This window comes from Benincasa hispida, chromosome 5 (assembly GCF_009727055.1).
Source record: "Benincasa hispida cultivar B227 chromosome 5, ASM972705v1, whole genome shotgun sequence".
In the NCBI taxonomy this organism is placed as follows: Eukaryota; Viridiplantae; Streptophyta; class Magnoliopsida; order Cucurbitales; family Cucurbitaceae; genus Benincasa; species Benincasa hispida.
Window position 1 is genome coordinate 59,279,627 of NC_052353.1, and position 24,538 is coordinate 59,304,164.

Genomic DNA, 24,538 nt, shown 5'->3' on the forward strand with positions numbered 1-24,538 from the left:
ATATAACTTTTTTTTTTCATTTTGAAAATCATTCTAAAACATACTTTTAATCATTTAAAATCAATTTTGACAATGAAAAATGTGCATTAAAAATATAGAATTTAACATTAAAATAAGTTTGAAGGATTAAAGTCCTGTTTCAAAGCATTCAAAGAATGATAAAAATGATTTTAATAATTTCAAAATTACTTTTGTCATGTTAAAATCACTCTTGTCATGTTCACAGTCACTCCAAATCACATTTTAATATCTAAAAATTAATTTAAGATTTAATTTTACACTTTTAAATGTAATTTTCATATTATTAATTTTGGTTTTGAATGATTAAAAAGATGTTTAAGAGTGATTCTAAAAAATGAGAAAAGTGAGTTTAGTCATTTAAAAATCATTCCCAACCTTGTTCTAAAACGGTTAAAATCACTTTTGTTATTTTCAAAATCACTTCAATCATTGAAAACCAATTGTTGTCGTATGAAAAATACGTTTAAAAGTGTATAATTAAACATTAAATCAATTTCGAATGATTGAATGTATGTTTCGGGATGATTTTAAACATGACTAAAATGATCGTAACCATTTCAAAATCAATCCCGAACATGCATAGTCAATGACATTAAAGTGATTTTAGTTCATCAATAATTGACGGATGCCTTTTATTTTAAAGACGGAGTTTCGATAGCCAATTTATATAATTGTAGTACCAGAAAAAGTATAGAGGAGTGATAGAGTAAGGTAATTTGGTCAGAATAAAATCGTACCATCAGGTAGATGTTTGACGGCTGAGATTTTATGATGGATTAAACTTGAAGAATTTGGTGAGATAGAGTATCTTGGTGGGTCCTGATGAGATTGGTTGGCCATTAATTATCTCCATCAACATGACCTGCAATTTTGGGTTTTTTTTTTTTTCCTCCCCAAAAATCATGCCAATCAAGAATCTCAAAATTAATAATAATAATAAAAATAAATAAATAAAAATAAAAATAGATTAAATAATCATTACAATTCAAATTTTATTCCATCTTGATTCATTGGTTCATGTAATTTTAAATATCTGTATTTAGTTTTGATATTTATTTCTTAAAATTAGACGTTTGAAATTATTTTTTAAATCTAAATTGACAAAACAACAACAATTTCTATGAAAAAAGACACAAATGTGATATGTTTTTAAATTTATAGAAGAAAGTCTAATAGAGACGTTTTATTTTTTTAAAAAAAATTAATGATACTCTTTAAGATTTGTATTAAAAGTGAGAAAACTTAATTTGGATATTTTAAAAGGGACTAAAAATAAACATCATTAATCAAATGTCGAATTTAATTAAATGAATGTCACAAGCCTAGTTTGTCTAGGGGGATTTAAAAAAAGACCCAAATATCTTTGTGTTTACCAATATATTTATCTTACATATGATATGATAAGATAACCAAGCCTTCTCCAATTGAAATATGAAAAGCTATATGAATAATAAGAGAGAGAAGGAAACTAAAAACAAAATACAAAATTGAAGTAAATGAAGAAAAAGATGAAAATGAGAGAGAGAGAGAAAAAAAGTAAGTTAATGTGGCCCATAACATGTCTATTCAATAGCTCCATGATTTGATTTGCATCTTCTTCAACCCTCCCACAATCTTCTCCTCTATTCATTTCACCCCCTTCACCCAAAAAAAAAATTAAAGTTATCCCTCCTTTCAAAATATTTTGCCTTATTTAGCAAAATTAAGTTCCATCATTTTGATCAATCACAACCCAAAAGGCAAAAAAAAAAGGAAAAACAAATGTCAATTGAAGGATCAATTAGCAAAGATTTTTATGAAGGATCTTCATCAAGTTCTTCCCCTCAAGCAAGTGGTGGAAGTAGTCATGGATCAACAACTCCAAGTAGATATGAGTCTCAAAAAAGAAGGGATTGGAACACATTTTGCCAATATTTGAAGAATCAAAGGCCACCAGTTCCTCTTTCTCATTGTAATAGCAACCAAGTTTTGGAATTTTTAAGGTACCTTGATCAATTTGGTAAAACAAAAGTTCATATTCAAGGTTGTATGTTTTATGGACAGCCTGAGCCACCAAATCCTTGTACTTGTCCGTTAAGACAAGCTTGGGGAAGTTTAGATGCTTTAATTGGGAGATTACGAGCTGCTTATGAAGAAAATGGTGGTTCTCAAGAGACTAATCCTTTTGCTAGTGGTGCAATTAGGGTTTATCTTAGGGATGTTAGAGAATGTCAAGCTAAAGCAAGAGGAATTCCTTACAAAAAGAAGAAGAAGAAGACTACTTCTACTAGTCAACCCAAAGGAGGAGGTGATGATCAAGAATCTAGCTCAACCTCCATGATGCACTTCGTGCCTTGATCATCTTTATCAACCCTATCTCCATCTCTCAAAATTATTCATATATATGGTAATTAATTTCACTACCAAATGCTTATATGAACCTTTTCTTTTTTTCGTTTTTTAAGTTTGACCATGTGGGTCGGTGTAGAAATTAGAATATTAGGGTTTTGGGTATGATGGGGGTGCTATGGATATGTCAACTTAGTTAAGATGTTCAAGTGTACCTTCTTGATCTCTTTTCATCCTCTAGTATCTTGCTAAAAAAAAGATAGATGTGTGATAATATATATCTCTTTTTTTTATATAACGTATATTTTAAGTAGTTGAGTTGAGCTATTATGTCTGAAGTTTTATTCTATTAATTTTAGGATGCGTTCTATATATTTAATTTTGGATTCTGATGAATATTCTTATCTAAATAACTATAGGAGATTACATACGACATAACTCGATGTCTCAAATAATTAGGGTATAATGAAACTTAGAGCAATAGTAAGTGTGTGATAGGTACTTGATCTAGCTACCAGCAAAATTGGGTAAATTATTTGAGGTTAATTAAGATCATTCTTCTATAGATAAACATTCTAGTAAATTAAGCTCATGCATTTCTAAACCTTGGTGTATTTTCATCAAGGATTGTGAATATATACACTTGATTCTTTTTTAATTTCTTCAATGAATTGTGATGTTTTTCTTATGCTTTTATTTACACTTTTAAAAGAAAATGATCAAAGTAATTTTCATGTCTTGTGACAAAAATCATGTCCTTGTAAGATATTTTGGCATAGTGATAATTTTTCTCAAGTTTTACTTTATTGTAGGGCTTTAATTTGTTAATCTTCTTGAAATCTCTTATTTATTTCTAATATAAGGCCATGATTGTCACAACCAAAACTCTATTATTTGCATTATAATGTGAGACAACATGTTATTTATTATTTTAATTGTTAAATTAATGAACTACTAATTATTATTATTATTATTATTATTATTATTTTGGTTGAAGACCCATGAAAATAGTCATTTATTTTTATTTTATTTTTTTAAGTTTTAACTTCGTACTATGTCTAGATTTGCTTCTTGTCCAATATTAGATTTTGTGGGACACTGAGTTATATTCCATCGTCTAAATGTTTGGACTTGAAAGCCTTTTGATATTCCTTATTTCCCTCTTTTTCTTTTCCCCAAAAGTTTGCTTAAATTAATTTTCTTGGATCCTTTCTACAAATTAGATTTAATAAACAACTAGGGTTATGGCTAGGGTTTATTTTAATTGAATTGCAAACCCATTAAAGGTATTTCACTCACTTACATAATTTTGTGAATTTAAAGTTTTCAACTAAATAAAAGTTCAAACTTCTTTGTGTCCTTGTCTTCCTGTTTTAATCGAGTATTTTCTAATTAATTGAGTTATGTTCAGGTTAGTACGTATATTCTAACTATAACCTTATTTATTTGAGAGTGTAAACTTACTTATATTCATTAAGTATTTCAAATATTGTGTTGTTTACATTTGTTTTGTTTGATGGGTGTTTTTTTCTTTTTTGACAATATGCGGGATAGGGAGATCGTAATTCTAACTTCGAGATTATTGTATATACTTTATGACGGTTAAGTTATGCTCATTTTAGTTGCTTGATGGAGTGTTGTTAACTAAATGAGACCTGGAAGCATTGTTTAAACACTTAATGCAGTGAGAGAATTAGATTCACAAAGGTCAATGGATTAATTATATGTTTTAGATATGACAGATCAATAGTTTTGAGTTGCTAGTATGTATTTGTTACAGATAGTATTTAACCCCATGATCTTAACTTTTGCTTCAAATATTGCATGACATTTTTCATATGTAGGGTCATACATATAAAATTTAGGAATGGTTTTGAATAATTTTCTCATATTCAAAATCATTCGAAATATCTTGTCGTACAAAATCAATTTAATATTTGATTTTTCACTTCTACAATTTTTATTCCATTGAATGCATGTTTCGGAATGATTTAATTATTATTAAGTCAATTGGTTGATCAACTTTCTTTCAAACTATATCCAACTAATACTTTACTAATTATGATATTATGTTATTTGCAGGGAATATATTAGATGAAGGGACCAAGAAAAGTGAAGAAATGAGAGAAGAAATTGATAAGATATAATCACTTGGCTGAATTGATCCCCATGGTTTAACTATTTTAATTTTATTATCCTTTGAAGAATCATTAGCAAATCTTTCTTTTTTTCTTCTTCCAAGAAGCAATATATTTATATAAATATATTGTGGATGGGGAGATAGAATCTCTATGAAATTCCATTAAAGCCAATAGTACTTTTATGATCAGAGAGTTTTCATTTCCCTTATGCCTTTTGAATTTTCAGCTTTTAAAAGCCTTTGATATCACAAAACTCTCAATAATGTACTTAATTTGCTGAGCTTTGTAATATGTGTGCATGCCTGATTTGTACTACTTTTTATATGCTTCTATTTGTGCTTTGTGTTTGCCTCTTCCTATCAAACTTGGTAATGTAATTAAGAGATGCTTAATTAGCATGATCAATATTTGAATTATTATATTTTATTAGATCGTCGTTAGAAATACGTTTAAGTTAGGTTAAACTACGGGAAGTTTGATGTTCCTTAATGAATTTTGATGTTTGTATCTATTTGATTCTCAAACTTTCAAAAGTGTTTAACAGGTTGGTGTGAACTTTTAAAAAGATTGTCTAATTGGTCATTTGAACTTTCGATATTTTATCTAATAAGTTTTTGATATACACTTGAAGTTTTTCTTTTAAATTACTTATGTTTTGTAGAACTCTACATTTTCCATTATTGTGTTTAGTTTATCTATTGAAATTAAGAGATCTATTGGACACTAAATCAATCAAAAGTTCAATCCAAAGTGAGCATAGCTCAACTGATATGATGTGTTAATGATCAAAAGGTTTGTGATTCGAATTCTCTATCCTGACTATACTAAAAAATCCAAAAGTTTAAGAATCTATTAGATACTTTTTAATGTTTAGAGATCTATTGTATACAAATTGAAAGTACAATGACTTATTATACATTTTTAAAGAAGACGCAAATTTCAAAATTTAGAGAATAAACTTGTAATTTAACCTGATTTTTATGTTGGTTTTTTATGTTTACGTTTGTTTCTTTCAAAAGTGTTTAATAAGTTCATGTGAATTTTTAAAAAGATTGTCTAATTGGTCATTGGAACTTTCAATGTTGTATCTAATAGACTTCTAATATATACTTGAAGTTTTTTAAAATTAATTATATTTTGTAGAACTCTAAACCCTCAATTTTTGTGTTTAGTTTATTTATTTGAAATTAAGGAATCTACTAGACACAAAATCAAATGTTTAATCTAAAGCAAGTATAAGCTCAATAAGTACATTAATGTGTTAATGACCAAAAGGCTTGACTGTATAAAAAAAAAAAATTAGAAGTTTAAGAATAGATTAAACACTTTTTAACATTTAAGAATTTTTTATGCACAAATTAAAAGTATAATAACCTATTCTACATTTTTTTTTGAAGTACATACAAATTTTAAAATTTAGAGATCAAAATTGTAATTTAACCTAATTTGAATGTTGCATTTATATGTTTAGGTTTATGTTTGCTTCTTTCTTTCCTTTTTCATTATTATTAATTATTATATTACATTACACATGGATATTCAAACAGACAGGTACAAATATCTTTAATTCAGGTTGGCATTCTATATTTTTGTTTCGAAATTACATGGGTGAAATGAATAATTTGAAATTTACATTAATGTTACATAATTCCAATTATATCGATAATATAATACTCTCTTAATTTGTGATCAACTTAAACATAACTCAACTAATATAATTATATATTCTAATAAATGAATCTATCTAATTAAACCTTATACAAGTGAATCAATTTAGATGGAATAGCGATTTATTTCCATATAACTTCCATTCACATATTCTCCTTAAAATCAATTCAAAATAACTTAATAAAATTATTTTCTCTCAAAATAACCAAAAATAGTCATGGCATCCAGTTCTTTCTAAATAAGTCAGGAATAATAGAAAATCGCTAATATCCTAATGTTATATTAATCTTTGTATTTAAAGAAATCTTATATATATATATGAGAATGATATACCAATGATTTTAAAATAGAATTTTTAATAGAGGGTCTAAATTGTTTTTTTATATTAAAAAAAAAAACTGAAGATTTAAATTGATTCACAATTTAGAGTTGCAATTATATCATTATTGATTTGGAGTTTGGAGTGATATGTGTGTCATCAAAATGTATATATATAATTTGTAAAAACAAGATTTTGTTTTTTTTATATAAAAAATTTCTCATAATTTCTTTATTGTGTTCTCATGTTTCTTTTTTTAAAAAAAAATGCTTGAATACTTCTAAAAAGGGTTTTAATTTCTTTTTTTAGTTTTCATAACTTAGCTAGAATTTTAAAATGAAACCTTTTTTAAAGTAGATGACAAAATACATAAACTCATAAGTTGTAGTTCTTGTAAGCATATTTAAAAAATAATAAATAAATAAATAATCAATGCCCGTTTGTAATCATTTTGTTTTTTGTTTTTGTTTTTGAAAATTAAGTCTATAAATATTACTTCCACCTTCAAATTTTTTTATTTGTTATCAACTTGTCATCAATGGTTTAAAAAACCAATCCAAATTTTGATAACTAAAAAAAGTAACTTTCAAAAAGTTGTTTTTGTTTTTGGAATTTTAATAGGAATTCAACCATTATCATTAAGAAAGATGTAATAAGAAGTGTGAATTAAATAGACTTAATTTTTAAAAACTAAAACTAAAAATCAAATGGTTACCGAATGGCCCTAACAATTCAATTGTTCCTGACTTGATAATCAAATCAGCTGATAATTTATGAAAAAGATGTCAAAATGAATTTAGCTCATGAATAATTGACATACATTCTTCTTTTATAAAGTCGGAGATTTGATCTCAATTGATATCGTTATTGTAAAAAAAGAATTATTGGAAAGATAATTAAAGAGAATATGATATAGGAAGAATAAAAAAAAATAAAGTAGAATAAAAATATTGCTGTCTCGTCTATAAAAAAGGTTTGTGGAAAAGAGATAGAGGCCTATAGAAACCAACAAGTTGGACTTTGAAGCCTAAAGCATTTTAGGCTTTTCTTTGAAAACGACTCAAAATTAATATACATTAACCCAATGGTTATTTCAATATTCCACCTACATTATTCATTAACTTTGTCTGCTCAAATTAAAATTAAAACGTCATTATTCTCATGTATTTGAATTTTCAGAGCATCCAATATACATATATATATATATATATATATTCTTTTTAGATAAAGATATTTATAAAATATTATTTAAAAATTAATAATTGTTTGAATACCTTTGGATAACTATTTAATTTTTTTTTTTAATTGGGCTTGATTACTCGTAAATTCTTAGTTTGGTTATCATTTTTCCTACTTAAACAAAGAACTATTTTTTATATATATAGTTTTAATTTTGAAAACACTTATAAAAAAAGAAAAAGTAGATAAAACAACCCAAGAGATCCATGGATGGAAATGTTGTTTGTAAGTTTAATTTTTAAAAACCAAAAATTAAAAATTAAGGTCTCATTTGGTAACCATTTAGTTTTGTTTTTTTAAATTAAACCTATAGACATTACTTCTTCCTCCTAATTTTTCCTTAATTATCTATTTTTTACCAATAGTTTAAAAAATCAAGTCAAGATTTGAAAATTGAAAGAAAAAAAACACTTTTAATAACTTATTTTTAGAATTTAAAATTTAGCTAAGAATTCAACCATTGTGGAGAACAAAAGATTTATGGCGGCAGGCAAACAAATAAGACTCTGAATAGACTTTGATACCATGTTAATTTTGTATATTATTATTATTGAATAAATAACTTAATCAGAATAAATAGATTCAATAGATTCAAAGAATACAATAAATGAAACTAATAGAAAAGATAAATACTAATTAAGAAAAATGATAAACCATAATTTTCTTTAACACCAAGTATTTGGTATATCAATAGTTCATCAATAGTCATTCAAAGTTTAATTCAAAGTTTATTTAAACTATAACATAGACCTATCAATAGTATATTGGTGGTCATTAGAAATCTATTTTATCTACATTTTTAATGTATCAATAGTATATCATTAATGATCTAAATTTAAATGTTAAAATTTCAAATTTTAATTTCAAGTATATATATATTATTAGTGCAGTAGTTATAGTTAGACACTTATTCAAAAATTCATTTAAAGTATAAATTATTTTATCAATATTGTATCAATAATCATAAAAAACTAATTTCAAGTATATCATCAACATTTCTTTTAAATAAAATTTTAAATATAACATTGTTATATTAATATTATATCAACATTAACTCAATATTCATTTCAAGTATAAAATATTGGTGTATCATTAGTATATCAATATTTTTTTTAAATACATTTATTCAAGAATATCAATAATATATCAACACACGTTCAAAATTCAATTTCAAGTATAACATTAGTTTACCAATAGTTCATCAACATTCATTTAAATGGTTACTAACATAATATATTGATTCATTATAAGTTAATTAAAATGTACTAGAAAAAAAATATTCTATAACAAACGAATTAATAGTGAAATTAAATCTACGAATAATGGTAAATGAACAGTCACTTCTTGATTGATAAATATGGTTTATGAATGATAAATTTGGTATATCTATTGTATAATTTGATATATCAATCAAAAGTCTACAAATTAGCAAATGTACAAGCACTCTTGTTGACTAATGAACGAGATATATGAATGATAATTTTGATATATCAATTATATAACTGATATACTTTATGTTTGATATATTTGTCAATTAATATACCATACATAAAATATATCAAATGACTGATATATCAAATATATTATTAATATACATGGTAATACATCAATAAGGATAAATTTAGAATAATACAAAACGAAAATATGCTTCCATGTCTTTTTTTTCTATGCAAATTTTAAAAAACAATAACTAAATTTATAAAAATTTAATAATACTTTTCACTATTTTTACAAGAGAAAACATCAATATGAAATTTTATCTTGATCTAACAAAAATTGTAAGATGTGTAGACACTAAATTGATTATTATAGTCTATATATTATAATATTTTGTAAATTATAATAGCCTATATTTGGAGTGGTTATAATAGTTTTTGCTTGAAATGCAGTTCAAATTATACTTGTTATACTTTTTTACTGTGTTGAAATTACAATAAATAATCTATTTTATTTTTTTAACGAAAATAATAATCTAATTTATCTGATATAAATAGGAAAATTAGAACAATATTTCAGGCAAATCCATTGTAATTTAAACCAAGACAAAAACGAACAAAGACAGCAGAGTATCTTAAATTCATTATTTGAAGATCTTTTTCTTTTCTTTTTCTTTTTCTTTTTTGTTTGTTTGGTTTTTTTTTTTTTTTTTTTTTTTGGCATAATTCTCATAAAAAGTAGTTTAAAATATACAATAACTTGGTTAGTTCGTTTGGTAGTTTGTTCGATTCTAATGTGCTTTGTTTTTAAACTGTAAAGTGGCAACTGGAAACATGAATGCATGATTTCTGTCAATATTCCAAACAAAATGTTTCAACACAACAATAATGGTCTCCCTTCCGCATGCATGCACAGCCCAAAAGCAAACCATAAAAACATGCCATTTTCCCACGTGAGAATATTTACTGCATTTACAATAATACCCTCTATTTGTGCGTGCAACTGGAGGCTATATCCGTACTATCCTTTTCTTTTTCAAGAAAAAATATCAATTTATACCCCAAAATTTTAAAAATTGTATCAATTTAAAATCTAAACTTTGATAAAGGTAGCAATTTACACTTTTCATTCCATTTGAAAAGGCTTGTATAAAACTTATAATTGTATCAATTAAATCCATAAACCTCCATAAATGAATAAATTTAGACTCTTAGCTTTGAGAATCATTCATGCATTTACTCTAATTGTCCATTCTGTAAAACCAACTTTGGAAGAAATTGACATATGTTTGAAAACTAATGCATTGATGATTTTTAAAGGTAATCATGACGAATAGTGGTGGTCTAAACCGATTGACTTATGAAAATTTAAGAGTTTAATCAACTCAAATTATATGTTTCACACGTTGTTGGTTGAAGAAAAGTTGGAGAAGGGTGTAAATTGCTACACTTACAAAAACCCTCGGTTTAACTTGATACATTCAAGATTTTAATTGATATATCCTCAAAGTTGATGTTTGTTCTAAAATCAAATATAAAATATGAAAAAGAACTTATAGAGAGAAATATAAAATACTCGCTAACACAAATAAAACATAATTATATATATTTCGATAGTTGATTCAGATGAACAAAATAAACAAGTGATTAGATTGGTAGTTACTCACACGTAAACGGTTGGAAACTTCACAAAAAGGGGAGGAAATGCTGGTTAATCCAAAAACTTGTTCCAAGCCACTTCCAGGCAGCAACACCAGATCTTGTCTCCTTAGAACTCCATGAGGAGACAGTTGCACGACCTATAGAACAGATCTGGTTTAAGTGAGATTGTAACACGAGATCCTCCAGCCAAAACTAGCTGAAATCAGGAGTCTGACCTGCATCAAAGGTGTGGATGTGTGCTTTTCAAAAAAGAAATAAACAGCCAAGTCTTCGCTACTTTGTGTTTTTTCCTTTTTCTGGGAAGAAAAGAACAACTTTCATTAAGAAAGGTCTTTACTATACTTTGTTGACTATGAGTAACAATCTGTTCAAAAAATGAATGGGCACAAGATTAGTTAACCCCTTTGTATGATATTTAAAAAGCAAAGTCATGAAACAAGAACATGATCAACTTTTTCCAAATCCATGGAGAAACAATTAACAGACTCGTGCCTTTTCACCAAAAATATGCATAATTTTGTTTTTAGTAGAGAACATATTAAAAATGAACGGATTATTCTTCCCTTTTGCTATCTAGAGGGAGAGATGCAATATAGATAATATTTCACATTCATATATTTCATCTTCTCTACAAAGTATTTTGAATTTTTGCTATTAAAACTTAGCACGTGTTCAATGTTAGAATGGATTTAATCTCTAGGAAGAACTTGTTCATGACAAGAAAAAAAAAATTATCGAACAGGCTGAACGAAAGTAAAATCTACAGATCAATGATCAACTAGGAGAAATTAAGAGCTGTTGAAACATGGAGCAATTGATGCTCATTCAAGCGTCTAGAATTTAGCATTGAGGCTTTAATATTTGACCCTTTTTCCTTACTAATGTTCTCGTCACATGCTTATCTGTAATGTAAGAACAAACACTTGAAAGTTAGTGATTTCTCTCTTGTTCTCATCATAAAGGCCAAAACTTATGAGCCCGATGGCAAATTTCATTCCGAGCCAAACCAAAATCATTTTTTCCTACTGGGTCTTGTCGAGGTAGATCATTAACCTAACATGTCTAGAGACCCCAAACAAATTTCCATTGCACGCAGTGGTGCAACATGTCTTCTCTTCTTTTTTAAGTACAATTGGGGGTAGGTGGATTCGAACCACAAACCCCGTGGTTTTTAGCACACTCGTATGTCAAATGAGCTATGCCCAGTTTGGCGCAACATGTCTTCTCTTCACACTCCCAGATTGGTAACACGAGAAAACTGAGCAGAAAGAGCAGCTCTCACTTTCTCCTTTTGACAGTTCTAGTAATACTGAAAAACGTGGCTGTATTAATATATACCCCATCTCTCCCATTCTAACTCAGTTATTTCCTAACCCAAGAGACCATAAGAATTCCCTCCTTCCATCTGTGCAGCCATGGATTCCCAGCAGCTAAACTCCCATGACAATCACATGAAAAGGGAAAAAGAGAATTGATTTCATGGATGTACCCCTATAAACAGTGGAAAATAAAAGTGGGAGGCGGGCACATTATAAGGGGGTGAAATTTATTTTAACTACTAGGTCATTAGATGATAAAATGAAATATATTGGGGGTATCAGGAATCACCGTACAGAGCTCTGATAAAACACCTTCATTCTCCTAAATACAAAATGAAAAGGGGGAATGCGTAAAAGATTCATCACTACATCCCTGGGCTGGGGAATCGTGAGTTTAAATCTCTTCAAATCCTGGTTTAATCCTTTAACCTTCAGTTTCATCTTTATTCTAATCTCGAATATTCTACTTGGTCCTTCAATTTTACATAAAGAACTAAATTGATCTCTAACAATAAGTTTCTACACTGCACTTCACAAAAACCTTACATGAAAAATTTTGACAGCAACAATCAAGGTTTTTATGGAAGCTTGAGACTCAAACCAGTTTGAAGTATGAGAACCAATATGATATAAGTGTCAAATTAAAGATAAATACTCCCTCTCCGAAAAGAAAACAAAACTTACCCTCAGAAAGTTCGGCGGTTCCATTCTTTGTTAAGGCCTATAACACTGCCAAACCCAACGTTTATGTGCAAGTGATGCCAAATTCTGATTAGCATTGCTCCCAACCCAATAACTAATTTCGAGAAGCGATTCTCTCAATATTTTGATTCAAACAACTATTACTCCTATATTGCATTCTCTATATAGCCACGGAATAATCTGATCCACCTATTCGTATTGTATAAGTAATACGCCGAAGAACATACTGCTCTTTCATCAGAAATCTATAGGAAACCATCCAGCAAACATAAGAAGAAACAAACCTAATGGGAAACCATCTCAACCTAAAGTTGCCTCGCTACTACGACAACAACAAGTAAAGCAAGAAGGGATAGAGAAAGTGAAAAATGGAGTTAGAAGCTAAGGACTCACCGGCTCCAGAACCTCGCCTGGCGCGCTTGATCTTTTGAATCTGAAGGTGCGTGTCCATAAGTAGTTGCATTCTCTGGTACTCTAAATCCTTCACGAATTGCATCCGTTGAATCTCCAATTCTACCATGTGTCTCTGTTTTGCTACCTCCACTCTCTCATAAATATCAGTAATCGCCCCTATTACCTCGGCCAGTTTTCTATATCCTACATCTCTATCCTTGAACCTTGGACTCGAAAGCGAATTATCGGAATCCAAACCATCTTTTCCTTCATCCTCATTCGAGTTCACATCCCGGCGAAGGTACGAGTCGCAAAAACTCCTGTAGAAGTGAGTCGAACGACGCTTCTTAGTTCCGGATCGAGGAGCAACCGGGACCTTCGAGAACAGCGACAATCTTGGAGTCGTCACTGGCGAGGATTTACAGTTAGATACGGAGACCGACGTCGAAGCCTTGTGGTGGCTGTTCCCTATAAGATCGTCGAGACAGGAGAAGAACGGCCAAGCGCAGACGTACGAGCCACCGGATTCTTGAATTCGCGCCTTCTCGATTTTGTACTTCCTCTTAAGCGTATCGATGCGGTTTTTACACTGAATAGCCGTACGAATGGACTTCCTCTCATGGCCATGGCTGGAGTTGACAGCGTCGGCGACCTCTTGCCAGTGTTTGTAACGAAGACTGCCCCGGTTCAAGTCGAGATGACGTTGACCCCAGGCATGGATGAGAGTGGAAGTATGGTCCAAAGTCCAACAGTCTTCGCGAACTGGAACCGTGGAAGAGGACGGCGACGGCTGAGAGAGAGGCATGAGGGCGACGAAGAGTCCAGTCGAGAGAAGGTTGCCCACGGGGAATCGGGTCGGTGGTGGGAGTTGGAAGGAGTACGGCGGGTTTGCATGCGGGAGAAAGGAAAGCGGTGAAGAGTGGTGGAAATGGAAAGCGAACGTGTCCAAGCAATTGCTTTAAGCGGCACTTGGATCCATTGGCGCGATCTCCCTTCCGCATGCTTATTGCTTTGTTTGGTTTTTGGGCCTCGGGCGCGCTACGGTGAATGTTTGAATTGCGGCATTTCCCTTCCACTCGGAAAATTTTTTAATTGAGAAATTGCAAAAACCATCTACAAAAGGATATTATACACCCTTAAATAGTTGTTAAAATTAAACTACAAATTATAACAATTTGATGGTTTAATTTTTATTATTTTGTGTCTAATTTCTGCGATTATTATAAGTTGAATGGTCCAATTTTAACACTTGTATGAGCCTGAAAACTCAATTTTTTCAATTGAAAGTTAGAGGGTGTATAATTGCACAATTCCTTTCCTTTTGGAAAATGATTAAATGAAAAAATGGTTGTTGTTACAATTATACCTTCAAAATTTTAATGGTAAAAATTGTATGTTTAATCTCATATAGTGTTAAAATTAAACCCTTAAACTTACGTAACTATAGAAATTGTATAAGTTTGAGAATTCTATTTTTATCATTTTGAGGCCCAATTTATACAATTATGGTAAGTTTATTTTATAGGGATGACAAAATTTCGATCTTAGACCCAATCAAAGCGGGAAATCTCAGGTTTGATTAGGTACGGAGTAAATCAGGGATTTAAATCGAGTCTCCGATCGGAGACAGGGTAGGGACGAATAGGCGATCCCCGCCCCATCCCCGACCCTTGCCCTCGGCACAAACTTTTTAATGGTTAATATACATACATACCTGCCCTCGGCCCAAACTTTTTAGTGGTTAATATACATACATACATATATATCCCATCCCCGACCCTTGCCCCCGGCCCGAACTTTTTAATGGTTAACATACATACATACGTATATATATATATATATATATATATATATAAACTACTTAACAGTACTTCTAATTTAATTTTTATAAAATTTATATAAAAAGTATTAAAATATTTTTAAATTATTAAATTTAAATAAATATATGTAATAATATTACTAATCTCTTGCCTAATTTAAATACTAAATTTCATTAATTTTAAACAATAATAATAATGAAATAATAATAAATAAATAAATACTTGAGATTTTTTCCCGTGAGGACCCAAATCCCCAAATAGAGATTTCCTAACCCCGACCTCGACCCCCCAAATGGGAGGGTGGGGACGGGATTAAATCTCTACAGTGACGGGCATGGGGAGTGCCTCCCCACCCTACCCCAACCCTGTTGTCATCGCTAATTTTAGCACTTATAAGTTTGAGGGCTCAATTTATAATTGAAGGGATGATTTTTGCAGTTTTTCTTTATTTAAATATTGGATAAACTAATAATTAATAATAATAAAAAAATGATACTCTTTTTGTTTCAATATTACTCTTGATCTTTTATAAATATTTCAAAACCATCGTTGAAGTAAAAAATTGTTAGAATGTTGAACGAAAATTGAGACCGGTGAATGCGTAGTGTAGTAATGATTTGAACCATAAATTGGGACCTAACTTGGAACAGTTCCAAGTCGCTGCTTGTAACGAATCGACTTTCTAGAATGAGAATCGGACCGTTACTAATTTCATTATTTAATCTTCATCTTCTACTTCTTTCTTTAATCTTCATTTTCTACTCATTCCCTATCGTCTGCTCTAGTCACTCAACCACCTCTCGACATTATTGGATTTTTAATCTAACTTTAAAATAAGTATTATAAGAATTAATTGGATATTGTGTGTGTACATGTGTGTATATATATATATATATATTCAAATGTATCTGTATCTTAGTTTTTTAGAAATTGGTGTATCGTCATATCTTATAATATTCGTATTTTGTATCTGTATTCGTATTTATGTTTCTTAGGGGAGAATGCTACTTTGGGTTGAAAATCGTGAAGAAGGAAAAAAGGAGGAAGAAGAAGAAGGAGAATTCTTGGGTCATGCGGCTTGGCTAAAAAGTATTAGCTTGATGGCTTAACTCCATTTAATAAATATTTAATTCCCTTTTCTTTTGTAAATTTTAAACCCCAAAAATCATTTTAATTCCAAAATAGTTTATCCAACTTTCTTAAATTAAGTTTAGACTTCTAATTCTCTCGATTTAATTAAATCTCAATTTCCAAATCTTTTTATCACTTATAATTCAAATTGAATTAACTTAACCTAATAATTCAAATTTTTGTCTTAAAATTCAAAATGTAACCCAAATAATTTAAGATAATTAAATTAAAATTACTCGAAAATTTGGGACGTCGCATTCTTTCCTCCTTAGGAAACTACCGTCCTCAAAAGTTCTAATCTTATAAATGCTCTAGATATTTTGCTCTCATCTCACCCTTTTGTTCTCATATTGTCTACTCAAATTGATGATTCTGCCATAGACTTTCATTAGTACTTCCCTTACAAGAATTCGCCTAGGCTTCTTCTTGTAACTCAAATTTTCATTTAGATGCAATGGCTCGAAGTCTATTACATGAGACGAATCTGCCACAAATTTCTTCAGCATAGAGACATGAAAAAAAATATCATGAGCCGCAAAAAGAGATGGTTTCAAATCTAAATGATAAGCTATAAGGCCAATTCACTTTTGAATTTCAAACGGCCCAATAAAATGTGAATTTAACTATCTCTTTTATCCAAACCTATGAACACCCTTCATAGGTGTTACCTTCAAAAACATTTTATCAACTACCTCAAACTCCATGTCCTTGTGACTATCATTAGTGTAATTCTTCTTTGTACTCTGTGTTATTTGCATATGAGCTCTAATCTTCTGGATAGCTTCATTCATACTCTACACTAACCCATGCCCTAATAATTTATTGTTCACTGACCTCATCCTAATAAACAGGAGACCTGCAAATTTTCCATATAGGGCTTCATATAGCCTCATGCAATAGCAGTTGTAAACTTCGTAAGATGCAAGTGAGAATTCCAACTTCCTGTACAAACCAACACACTGGTGCATAATATGCACTCTAAAGTTCGGTTCAAATTATTTGCTTAACCATTGAAATGTTAGCAAAAATCTCTACTAAATCCTAATTGAGTGCTTAACACTTTCTCATGAAGTGTGACAACGTCTTCCATATACAACTATAAAACTTAAGATGATGAAAACCGACAACACTTTAACAACTTCACTTTGAGAACTATCATGAACTTTGGAAGTCTTATTTATTAAGAGTATGCATCTAAACTGATCATACTAACACAGAGAAATCTCCATATGTACGTGAATTAGAAATTGCTTCTACTCTAGGAGCATCTACTGTCTTGCCCTCTTTAGTAGTTACGTGTATGGGAACCAACTTTGTCCAATTGAGTCTCATAATCTCTAAAACTCAACATAAGGTGTTATACTATTCAGGGCTAAAAACTTACTTGAGCCAATCCTCATGTTACTCCTTAGCTTTAAAACAATTGCACATCATTGTTTAGATCCTACTATGAACGAGTCCAAAAATCTCTTTCAAAATGATTTTTTTTTTTTTTTTTAAGTACTTGGATACTGTAGAGCATTAGTCATTAAAAAAAACACACATCTCCATACCTTTATAATAACTGTGACTAATTCATGAAGATAGTTTTTAAGAAAAAAATTTATTGATTCATTCGATACTGAGAATATTCATACTCCTTAAAGTTGATCAACATGTTATCCATGCAAGGAAATCTCGTGGCATCTCAAGTCCATCTCTCGTGCTAGAGGTTATTCTGGGAGATCTAAATTACCCAACCTTAATATTTATATAACTTGTTCCTTACTTGGAGCTAGATTATTTTCACCTTCAAACCAAATTGATTGACCGCTAGTTTCTAGTTATAACTTATATCCAAAGTCACAATCCCTTAACTTTCGTTAATATCTTCAATGATGCAACTTTTGACTAATGAAGCCTCAACATTCCATGTCAATAGTTTCAAAACAACCATTGTTATTGACAACTCCCTTTAGATTATCCCTCTTGCCTCTTTTATTTGGAAGACTTGCATGTTGAAACTTAGCTTCACAACCAACGCTTTACTAATTTCTTCCACCACCACAAAAATGAGGTCCAAAGTTCCAAATGGTAGGGAGAGATTCTTCTTTTACACCAAAGTCGACACCTTGTAACTACTCATATCATTTCTTAAAAAAAATAAAATAAAAAATAAAACCAAACCAAACCATACTCAAGTACTTTGGAGTCTTGATCACATTTATATCCTTTTATCTCACCAAAAAAAAAAAAAAAAAACCTTTCTTAAATACTTTTATTTTCCCACTGTTAACTTTGTCAAATCCAATAAATTCAAGGTACTCTTTTTATCACTTTCCAAGTGAAACATGATCTCTACACCAAGACATGTAACCATTTACAACCCCTTCAAAATCTACGATTTAATTTTCAAACAACTTTATTAGGGTACTCTCCACAATTTAAAATTGTTTTTAAATTCCAAATGTTTATCTTTCCTCTTGGCATAATTAATTAAACTTAAATCCTTTCACCACAACAAGAACATAAACAAAATCTAGATACTTTAAGAATAATACTTCAACCCAACCACTAGCTTTCCCCATTTTAAGCCAACTTTAATTCTAACCATCTCGGTTTCCTTGCCAAAATCATCTTACTAAGGTTCTTTAAGGAGTCTTTCATATTATCACTTATGCACCTACTAGAATTTTTTTTCCTCTTTAGGCACGTAACCTGAAGAAGTAAAACAATACGTCTTACTCAATCCACCAATCCTCAGTGCCTCAACAGTGATCAAGACCTATTAATCCTTACAAAATTGTTCTCGAAACATTTGACTCATACTAACTTCTAGAAACCGTCATACAAGCAATAATAATCCACCAGTACATAAAGCTTAAACATGAATACTATTAAGTACAACTTCCATATAACTTTTAATTGGTAAGACGTACTTGGCGATGACGAATAATTCGTTGATGAGCTATAGGGACATTCTAGACTTAAGATGTAAATCAATTTATAAAACCTAAAAACTCAAGCTTTGAAACTAACCGTAACGACTCGGCTTTCTAGAACGAGAATTGGACGGTTACTATATGTATGCATAATTCTAAAAACAACATTTTCACAAAATTTGACTAAATTCGAAAGAAGAAAATAAATTTTATTATAAAACCTATAAAAAAAACACACAAAATCTCTATTCAGGGTACTTCTAAATTTAATTAAGAATAAAAAAAACGAACAAAATATTCAAAGAATTTAAAGGTTTAATTACAAGTTAAAACTTGAAAACACAAGAAAAAGAAACATGTTCAGAAGCGATGACAAGTCCCAAAGCTTGGTCACGGATTCTTCTTGTCATTCATCGTTTTGTCCTTTCCTTTATCTGGAAAAAAAAAATATAGATAAAATAGTGAGTATAAAAATACCCAGCAAGTGGCCCACTACTAGGCCAACTAGGTGTACATGTTAGCCTTTCTATCAAGACAATCAGCCCAACATCCAACACATAACATCCAAATTTTCATATCAAACTATAAACATGTTATCATGATCTTAGTAGCATAGTTCATAGGTTTCTTGAACACCCTCAACAAACCATCCATTAGAAAATCATAGTAAATCATTTCATCGCAATAATATCATGCTTTCACGTGTATACACAATTTTAACGTTAACTTAGTTAGGTGCTTGGTTCGAGGGCGAACCAATAGTAAACCTCTTACTTCACTTTTAAGCACAAATAAAATATCCAAGCAAAGCAATGCCCAACAAAAGTCCCATTTTAAAACCTATAATCATAAATCCAAATTTAAGTTCAATCCCTAAGGCCTAATTTCATTTACCAAATTAACCAAATAACTTCAGATAAATTTATCCATAGTATGTAGGTCCGGCCTCAAATTCAGCATGACCTAAAAGCTAAACTGCACAAATCAACCTTTACGCGGCTCGAACCTTCAAATCTAATCTCATAGATAAAGATTAAGTCAATAATTAAGTCGATACTATTGAGATTAGTGTCCTAAATCTCTTGTATTCTCGTAGTTTGTAAACATTGTATAAAAAAATTGTTATTAATAAAATAATTGTTATTTTATGAGTATACACTCAATCTAATAAACTGAGATCCTAGGTTATTTTATGTAATTTAAACAAGTATGTAGAGACATACAGGTAGATCTTGTTTAAATAATAACCTAAACGAATTGTAGTAGATGGATAAAGCTGAGTATCTTATCATGATGACACTACGGATATGACCCACTTTGTAGATGTTACAAGAATTGTAAAGTGCTACAAATGATTTGATCCTGATTATTCATGTGGAGACATGTGAGCGAGGGTGTCCTATACAAAGAGTTTGTATAAGACCGGACTACGAAATAGTTAGTCTCATTATATAACACCGTTAATAATAGAAACTTACATTTCACCAGGATGACCATCATGACCTGAATCTTGAGTGAGTTGTGAATTCCTCTTCATGAAGGCAGTCCTTTGATTTGTATGGGTGAGAGTGGTCAAATTGCCAACAATAAGCCTACCATTTTGGGGATTCGTCTGATTGAGGAGCTGGAAACACAGCTACACAAGACGGAATTCACTTATTCCCTAATGTCGGGGCAAGTAGATAAATTGCTCCCTTAAGGATTGATTTCGAGGCTTGAACAAGTGGTCACACCCTCTCCTGGCCCGAGAGGGACTTGATCATAGTTGGACTATGATTTATTGTTCAATTGAGGAATCAGTAGTACTTAAGAAGTTAGATATAACTCCAGGGGCAAAACGGTAATTTTGGCCTAGTTGTACTTACAAGTAATTTGTGAAGAGTCATCGCACTGTTGATTGGTTATATCCAATTGACACAAAAATATATCTGTAGTACGAAGAGTGCAACTATCGACTTTTAGTAGAGTGACCGATAGTTAATGGAAGTTGGGTAATTTAATTAAAGAGTTTAATTAATTATCCAAGTATCATTGAAGCTTCAATCTACATGTCCATAAGGTTCCCTCTATAGCTCAACAGGGATTTAATTGTGGATTAATTTGAAGTGTTCAAATTAATTGAGGGAATTAATTATATATGATATAATTAATTTAATTAATTTAATTATATGTGATAAAATTAATATAATGTATTTGATACATTATAATATAAAGTTTTTTTTAGAGAAATTGAATATGATTCAAATACTAATTATATGAATGAGATTAATATAATTAAATTTAAATAAATATGATTTACATTAAATACCATAAATAGTTGAAAGGAATTAAATATTTGGATATGATCTGAATGTTAATTATATGGATGAGATTCATATAATTGAATTTAGCATAAATATGATTTAAATTAAATATCATGTAATGTTGAGAGAAAATAAAACTATAGGTTATATGTTGTATTTGATAATCATATAATATATATGAATATAATAAGATGGTTATATTATTATTATTATTAAAGGGAGGGAATTACAACCTCATCCTCCTAATTTCTCTCAACTAAAAAAGTGTAGAGATGGGGAAGTTCAGTGCTTTCGTTCACCAATTAAGGATCTGAAAAAAAAAAATCTCCCTGTAACTCTATTGGTAAAAAAATTACAGAGAAGATAATTCTTCTTCTCCTCCCTCTCAATCCCTCTTCTTCCCTCTTCCAAAACTACAGCAGAGCCCACACCTCCTGTCAATTCTCAACCCTAGAGAATACAGAAGGTTCCAGTTGTGGTAGTGTCCAATTTGAATTTCGAGTTCGAGATTCGTTCGAGGTAATACGTGAAGAAATTGTTCTTCAAAGGTAAATATTTCTTCCCAAATTCCCTCAAATTGCATGTTGTAAAATTTAGGGTTTATTAATGCATAATCTCTCTGTATATTTTGTAATTTGGAATTTTGTAAACTAAAATTGAGATCGATCCCCACTTCCGCTGCGAAACCGTCACTAGTTTCCCTTCAATTGGTATGAGAGACAGGTTATCAATCCCATAAATTATAGAATTTAATTGCAGTTTTTGGTGGATGTATTCTATATATTTCATGTTGATGAATATAGAATGAAAATAGTTTGCAATTTGGATGGTTTTGGGATTTGGTTCTTAGTTTTACAACTTTTCATTTACAAATTGTTGTGTAAGGGCCCTTTTTTTTTTTTTTTTTTGCATAAATGTTATCGAGTCTATAAATTTGATATATTGAGTCGTTCTTGTTGTTCCCGACGACATTCTGGTGAAAACGGGGCTAAATTTGGATGAGATTCGAATAAGATCGAATTTGTATAGTAGAGTCGCGACATTGTGCCCTAGCGTTGTAACTATGATGCGGCGAATGGAGTTCTTCTCCGTAGCGTCGCGATGCCTTGAGACGAAGAATAAGCGCAGTTCAGTGCCAGTTCACATGCGGTTTGATTCGATTAGGAGCTAGTTTAGGTCCGGTTCGTTGGTTCGAGCAGTTCAAGGACGATTCAGTTGCTAGATGGTCCGATTTGAGCTATTTCAAGACCTGGTTCACTTGTTTTGAACCGGTTGAGCTGTTTATTAATGTAATAGATAGTTTTTGATTAATTAAATTAATACAAACATTATGTTAATTTAATTAATGGCTTTAGGAGTCCAATCCCGGTCTATATTGTTGTTTAAATTATGCATATAATGTATGGTTTAATTATTTTACATATGTCATATAGTAAAATCTCATCATAGGTTATGCATTATTCATGCATCATTTATATTATAAGTCTTATAATATATAGTTGTATGTTTTAATTTTATAGCATGCTCATGCATCATATAATATAAGTGTTATACTACATGCTTGCATGCATAAATAACATAGTCATGCATCATTTATATTAAGTTATAATATATAATTTGGATGTATGGATGCAATGTATGTTATTTATTTCATTACTTTAGTATATTAATGTTATATATTTATAGTAATGAAATGGGAATTACACGATACATGACATTACTTTAGATAATTTTATAAAGCATGTCATTCAATGCACATTTTAGTTTTAATTTGTTTCATTACATACATACATACATACATACATACATACATACATACATACATACATACATACACACATACACACATACATACACACATACACACATACATACACACACACATACATACANACATACATACATACATACATACATACATACATACATACACACATACACACATACATACACACATACACACATACATACACACACACATACATACATACATACATACATACATAATATATATAATTGTTATAACAAAATGAAATTAGAAATTAAAATCAATAATTCAAAATTGCATATAAGTTGAGGTAAAATCGTTTTTTAAAATAGTTTTAAAATTTGATTCACATAGACCTAAGATCACAAATTTTTAATGAGATTATAAATTAGATTAATCTTTTTCAATCAATTTAATGGAATTAAATTGGTTCTAATAAAAGATTAATTTTGTAGCAAACGTATCTATAAGGGACCTTTTGTCTAAAGTTAGTTCTGTCTAGGCTGGGGTATTTAAGTTGACGGAAACGTAACACCCCTACTTGGAAACTAGCTTGTAAATGTGAATTAGATAGATTTGCTACAAGCATACAATTGTTGATTAAGGTTTGTTAAAGTATTTGACAAACATAAATCAAAATTGTTTAACTATCCAAAGTAAGCGATACTTTTGGGCAAACTTAAACAATCACTTAGTAAAAATAATTAGTCATGTTTTTCCTAAGTAAAATAAACTCTATGTTATTAAAATACTCAGTGGAAGGAAAAGATGTATATGATACGTCAAATTTTTTCAATTATGTTTCTCCCTTAATGTTCACACCGTGGGACTCATTTTTGGCCTCGAGGCGCCCTAGGAATGTCCCCTTCCTATGGTGTTTGCATGGGTCAATATTAAGGTGAATGGAGAAAGTATTTATAGTAAGTGGGAGAGGGATGTGTGTCAACATGTCCTGCAGTCTCCTTCATTGGTTTGCACTGTAAGATCTTCTTGCATGGCCTCGAGGCGCCCTGGAAGCGTCCCCCTTCCAATGGTTTGTGCAGTAGGTCAATATCAAGGTGAACTCGAGAAATGGATAGGATCATTTTAGTGTTGGTTTACAAAAACATGCAGTAGAAAAAAGAAAATTGAACATGAGGATTTCCATGAGCAGCGGAAGGATCGTTCCAAATTTCATTCGTATATGAACAATACAATTACAGTCACAAAAGGAAACAAACGGTCATGTATAAATTGAAATTACAGCATGCTCTACTAAACGATCAAGGGATGAATTCACGTAGCTTTGAAGACTCATCTTTGACTCCCTTGATCACGAACACTCGAACAACCAACAACACTGCAACACTCGAACGCTCATACACAAC

The 24,538-nt window shown here is 30.3% G+C and overlaps 2 protein-coding genes across 6 annotated transcripts; one reads left to right on the top strand and one right to left on the bottom strand.

Moving 5' to 3' along the window:
• Positions 1-1,600: 1,600 nt before the first annotated feature.
• Positions 1,601-4,822, top strand: LOC120077540 (protein LIGHT-DEPENDENT SHORT HYPOCOTYLS 10). Its single transcript, XM_039031452.1, has 2 exons — positions 1,601-2,407; positions 4,432-4,822. The coding sequence occupies exon 1, from the start codon at positions 1,783-1,785 to the stop codon at positions 2,356-2,358; it is 576 nt and encodes a 191-aa protein (XP_038887380.1). The 5' UTR covers positions 1,601-1,782; the 3' UTR covers positions 2,359-2,407; positions 4,432-4,822.
• A 5,681-nt stretch (positions 4,823-10,503) lies between these two features.
• LOC120078276 (trihelix transcription factor ASIL1-like) lies at positions 10,504-14,298 on the bottom strand. Of its 5 annotated transcripts, none has more exons than XR_005481975.1 (3): positions 13,229-14,298; positions 11,030-11,110; positions 10,504-10,951 (listed from the first exon to the last, which is right to left on the bottom strand). XR_005481975.1 is itself a non-coding variant. In XM_039032499.1 (2 exons), exons 1-2 carry the CDS (start codon positions 14,031-14,033, stop codon positions 11,007-11,009), a joined length of 828 nt encoding a protein of 275 aa, XP_038888427.1. In that variant the 5' UTR covers positions 14,034-14,298; the 3' UTR covers positions 10,504-11,006. The 5 variants fall into 5 exon arrangements, 3 of the variants coding, with proteins under 3 accessions (XP_038888427.1, XP_038888428.1, XP_038888426.1); XR_005481976.1 differs by having other exon boundaries at positions 10,507-10,951; positions 11,030-11,178; XM_039032499.1 differs by lacking the exon at positions 11,030-11,110 and having other exon boundaries at positions 10,504-11,029.
• Positions 14,299-24,538: the final 10,240 nt, after the last annotated feature.

What these genes read in the sequence shown, in the direction of transcription:
- LOC120077540 (XM_039031452.1), top strand. Translation starts at nt 1,783, where the DNA reads ATGTCAATTGAAGGATCAATTAGCAAAGATTTTTATGAAGGATCTTCA.
- LOC120078276 (XM_039032498.1), bottom strand. Translation starts at nt 14,033, where the DNA reads ATGCCTCTCTCTCAGCCGTCGCCGTCCTCTTCCACGGTTCCAGTTCGC. An exon ending in CAGGCGAGGTTCTGGAGCCG is followed by an intron (nt 12,245 to 13,228) that starts GTGAGTCCTTAG and finishes ATGGGAGTTTAG; the next exon opens with CTGCTGGGAATCCATGGCTG.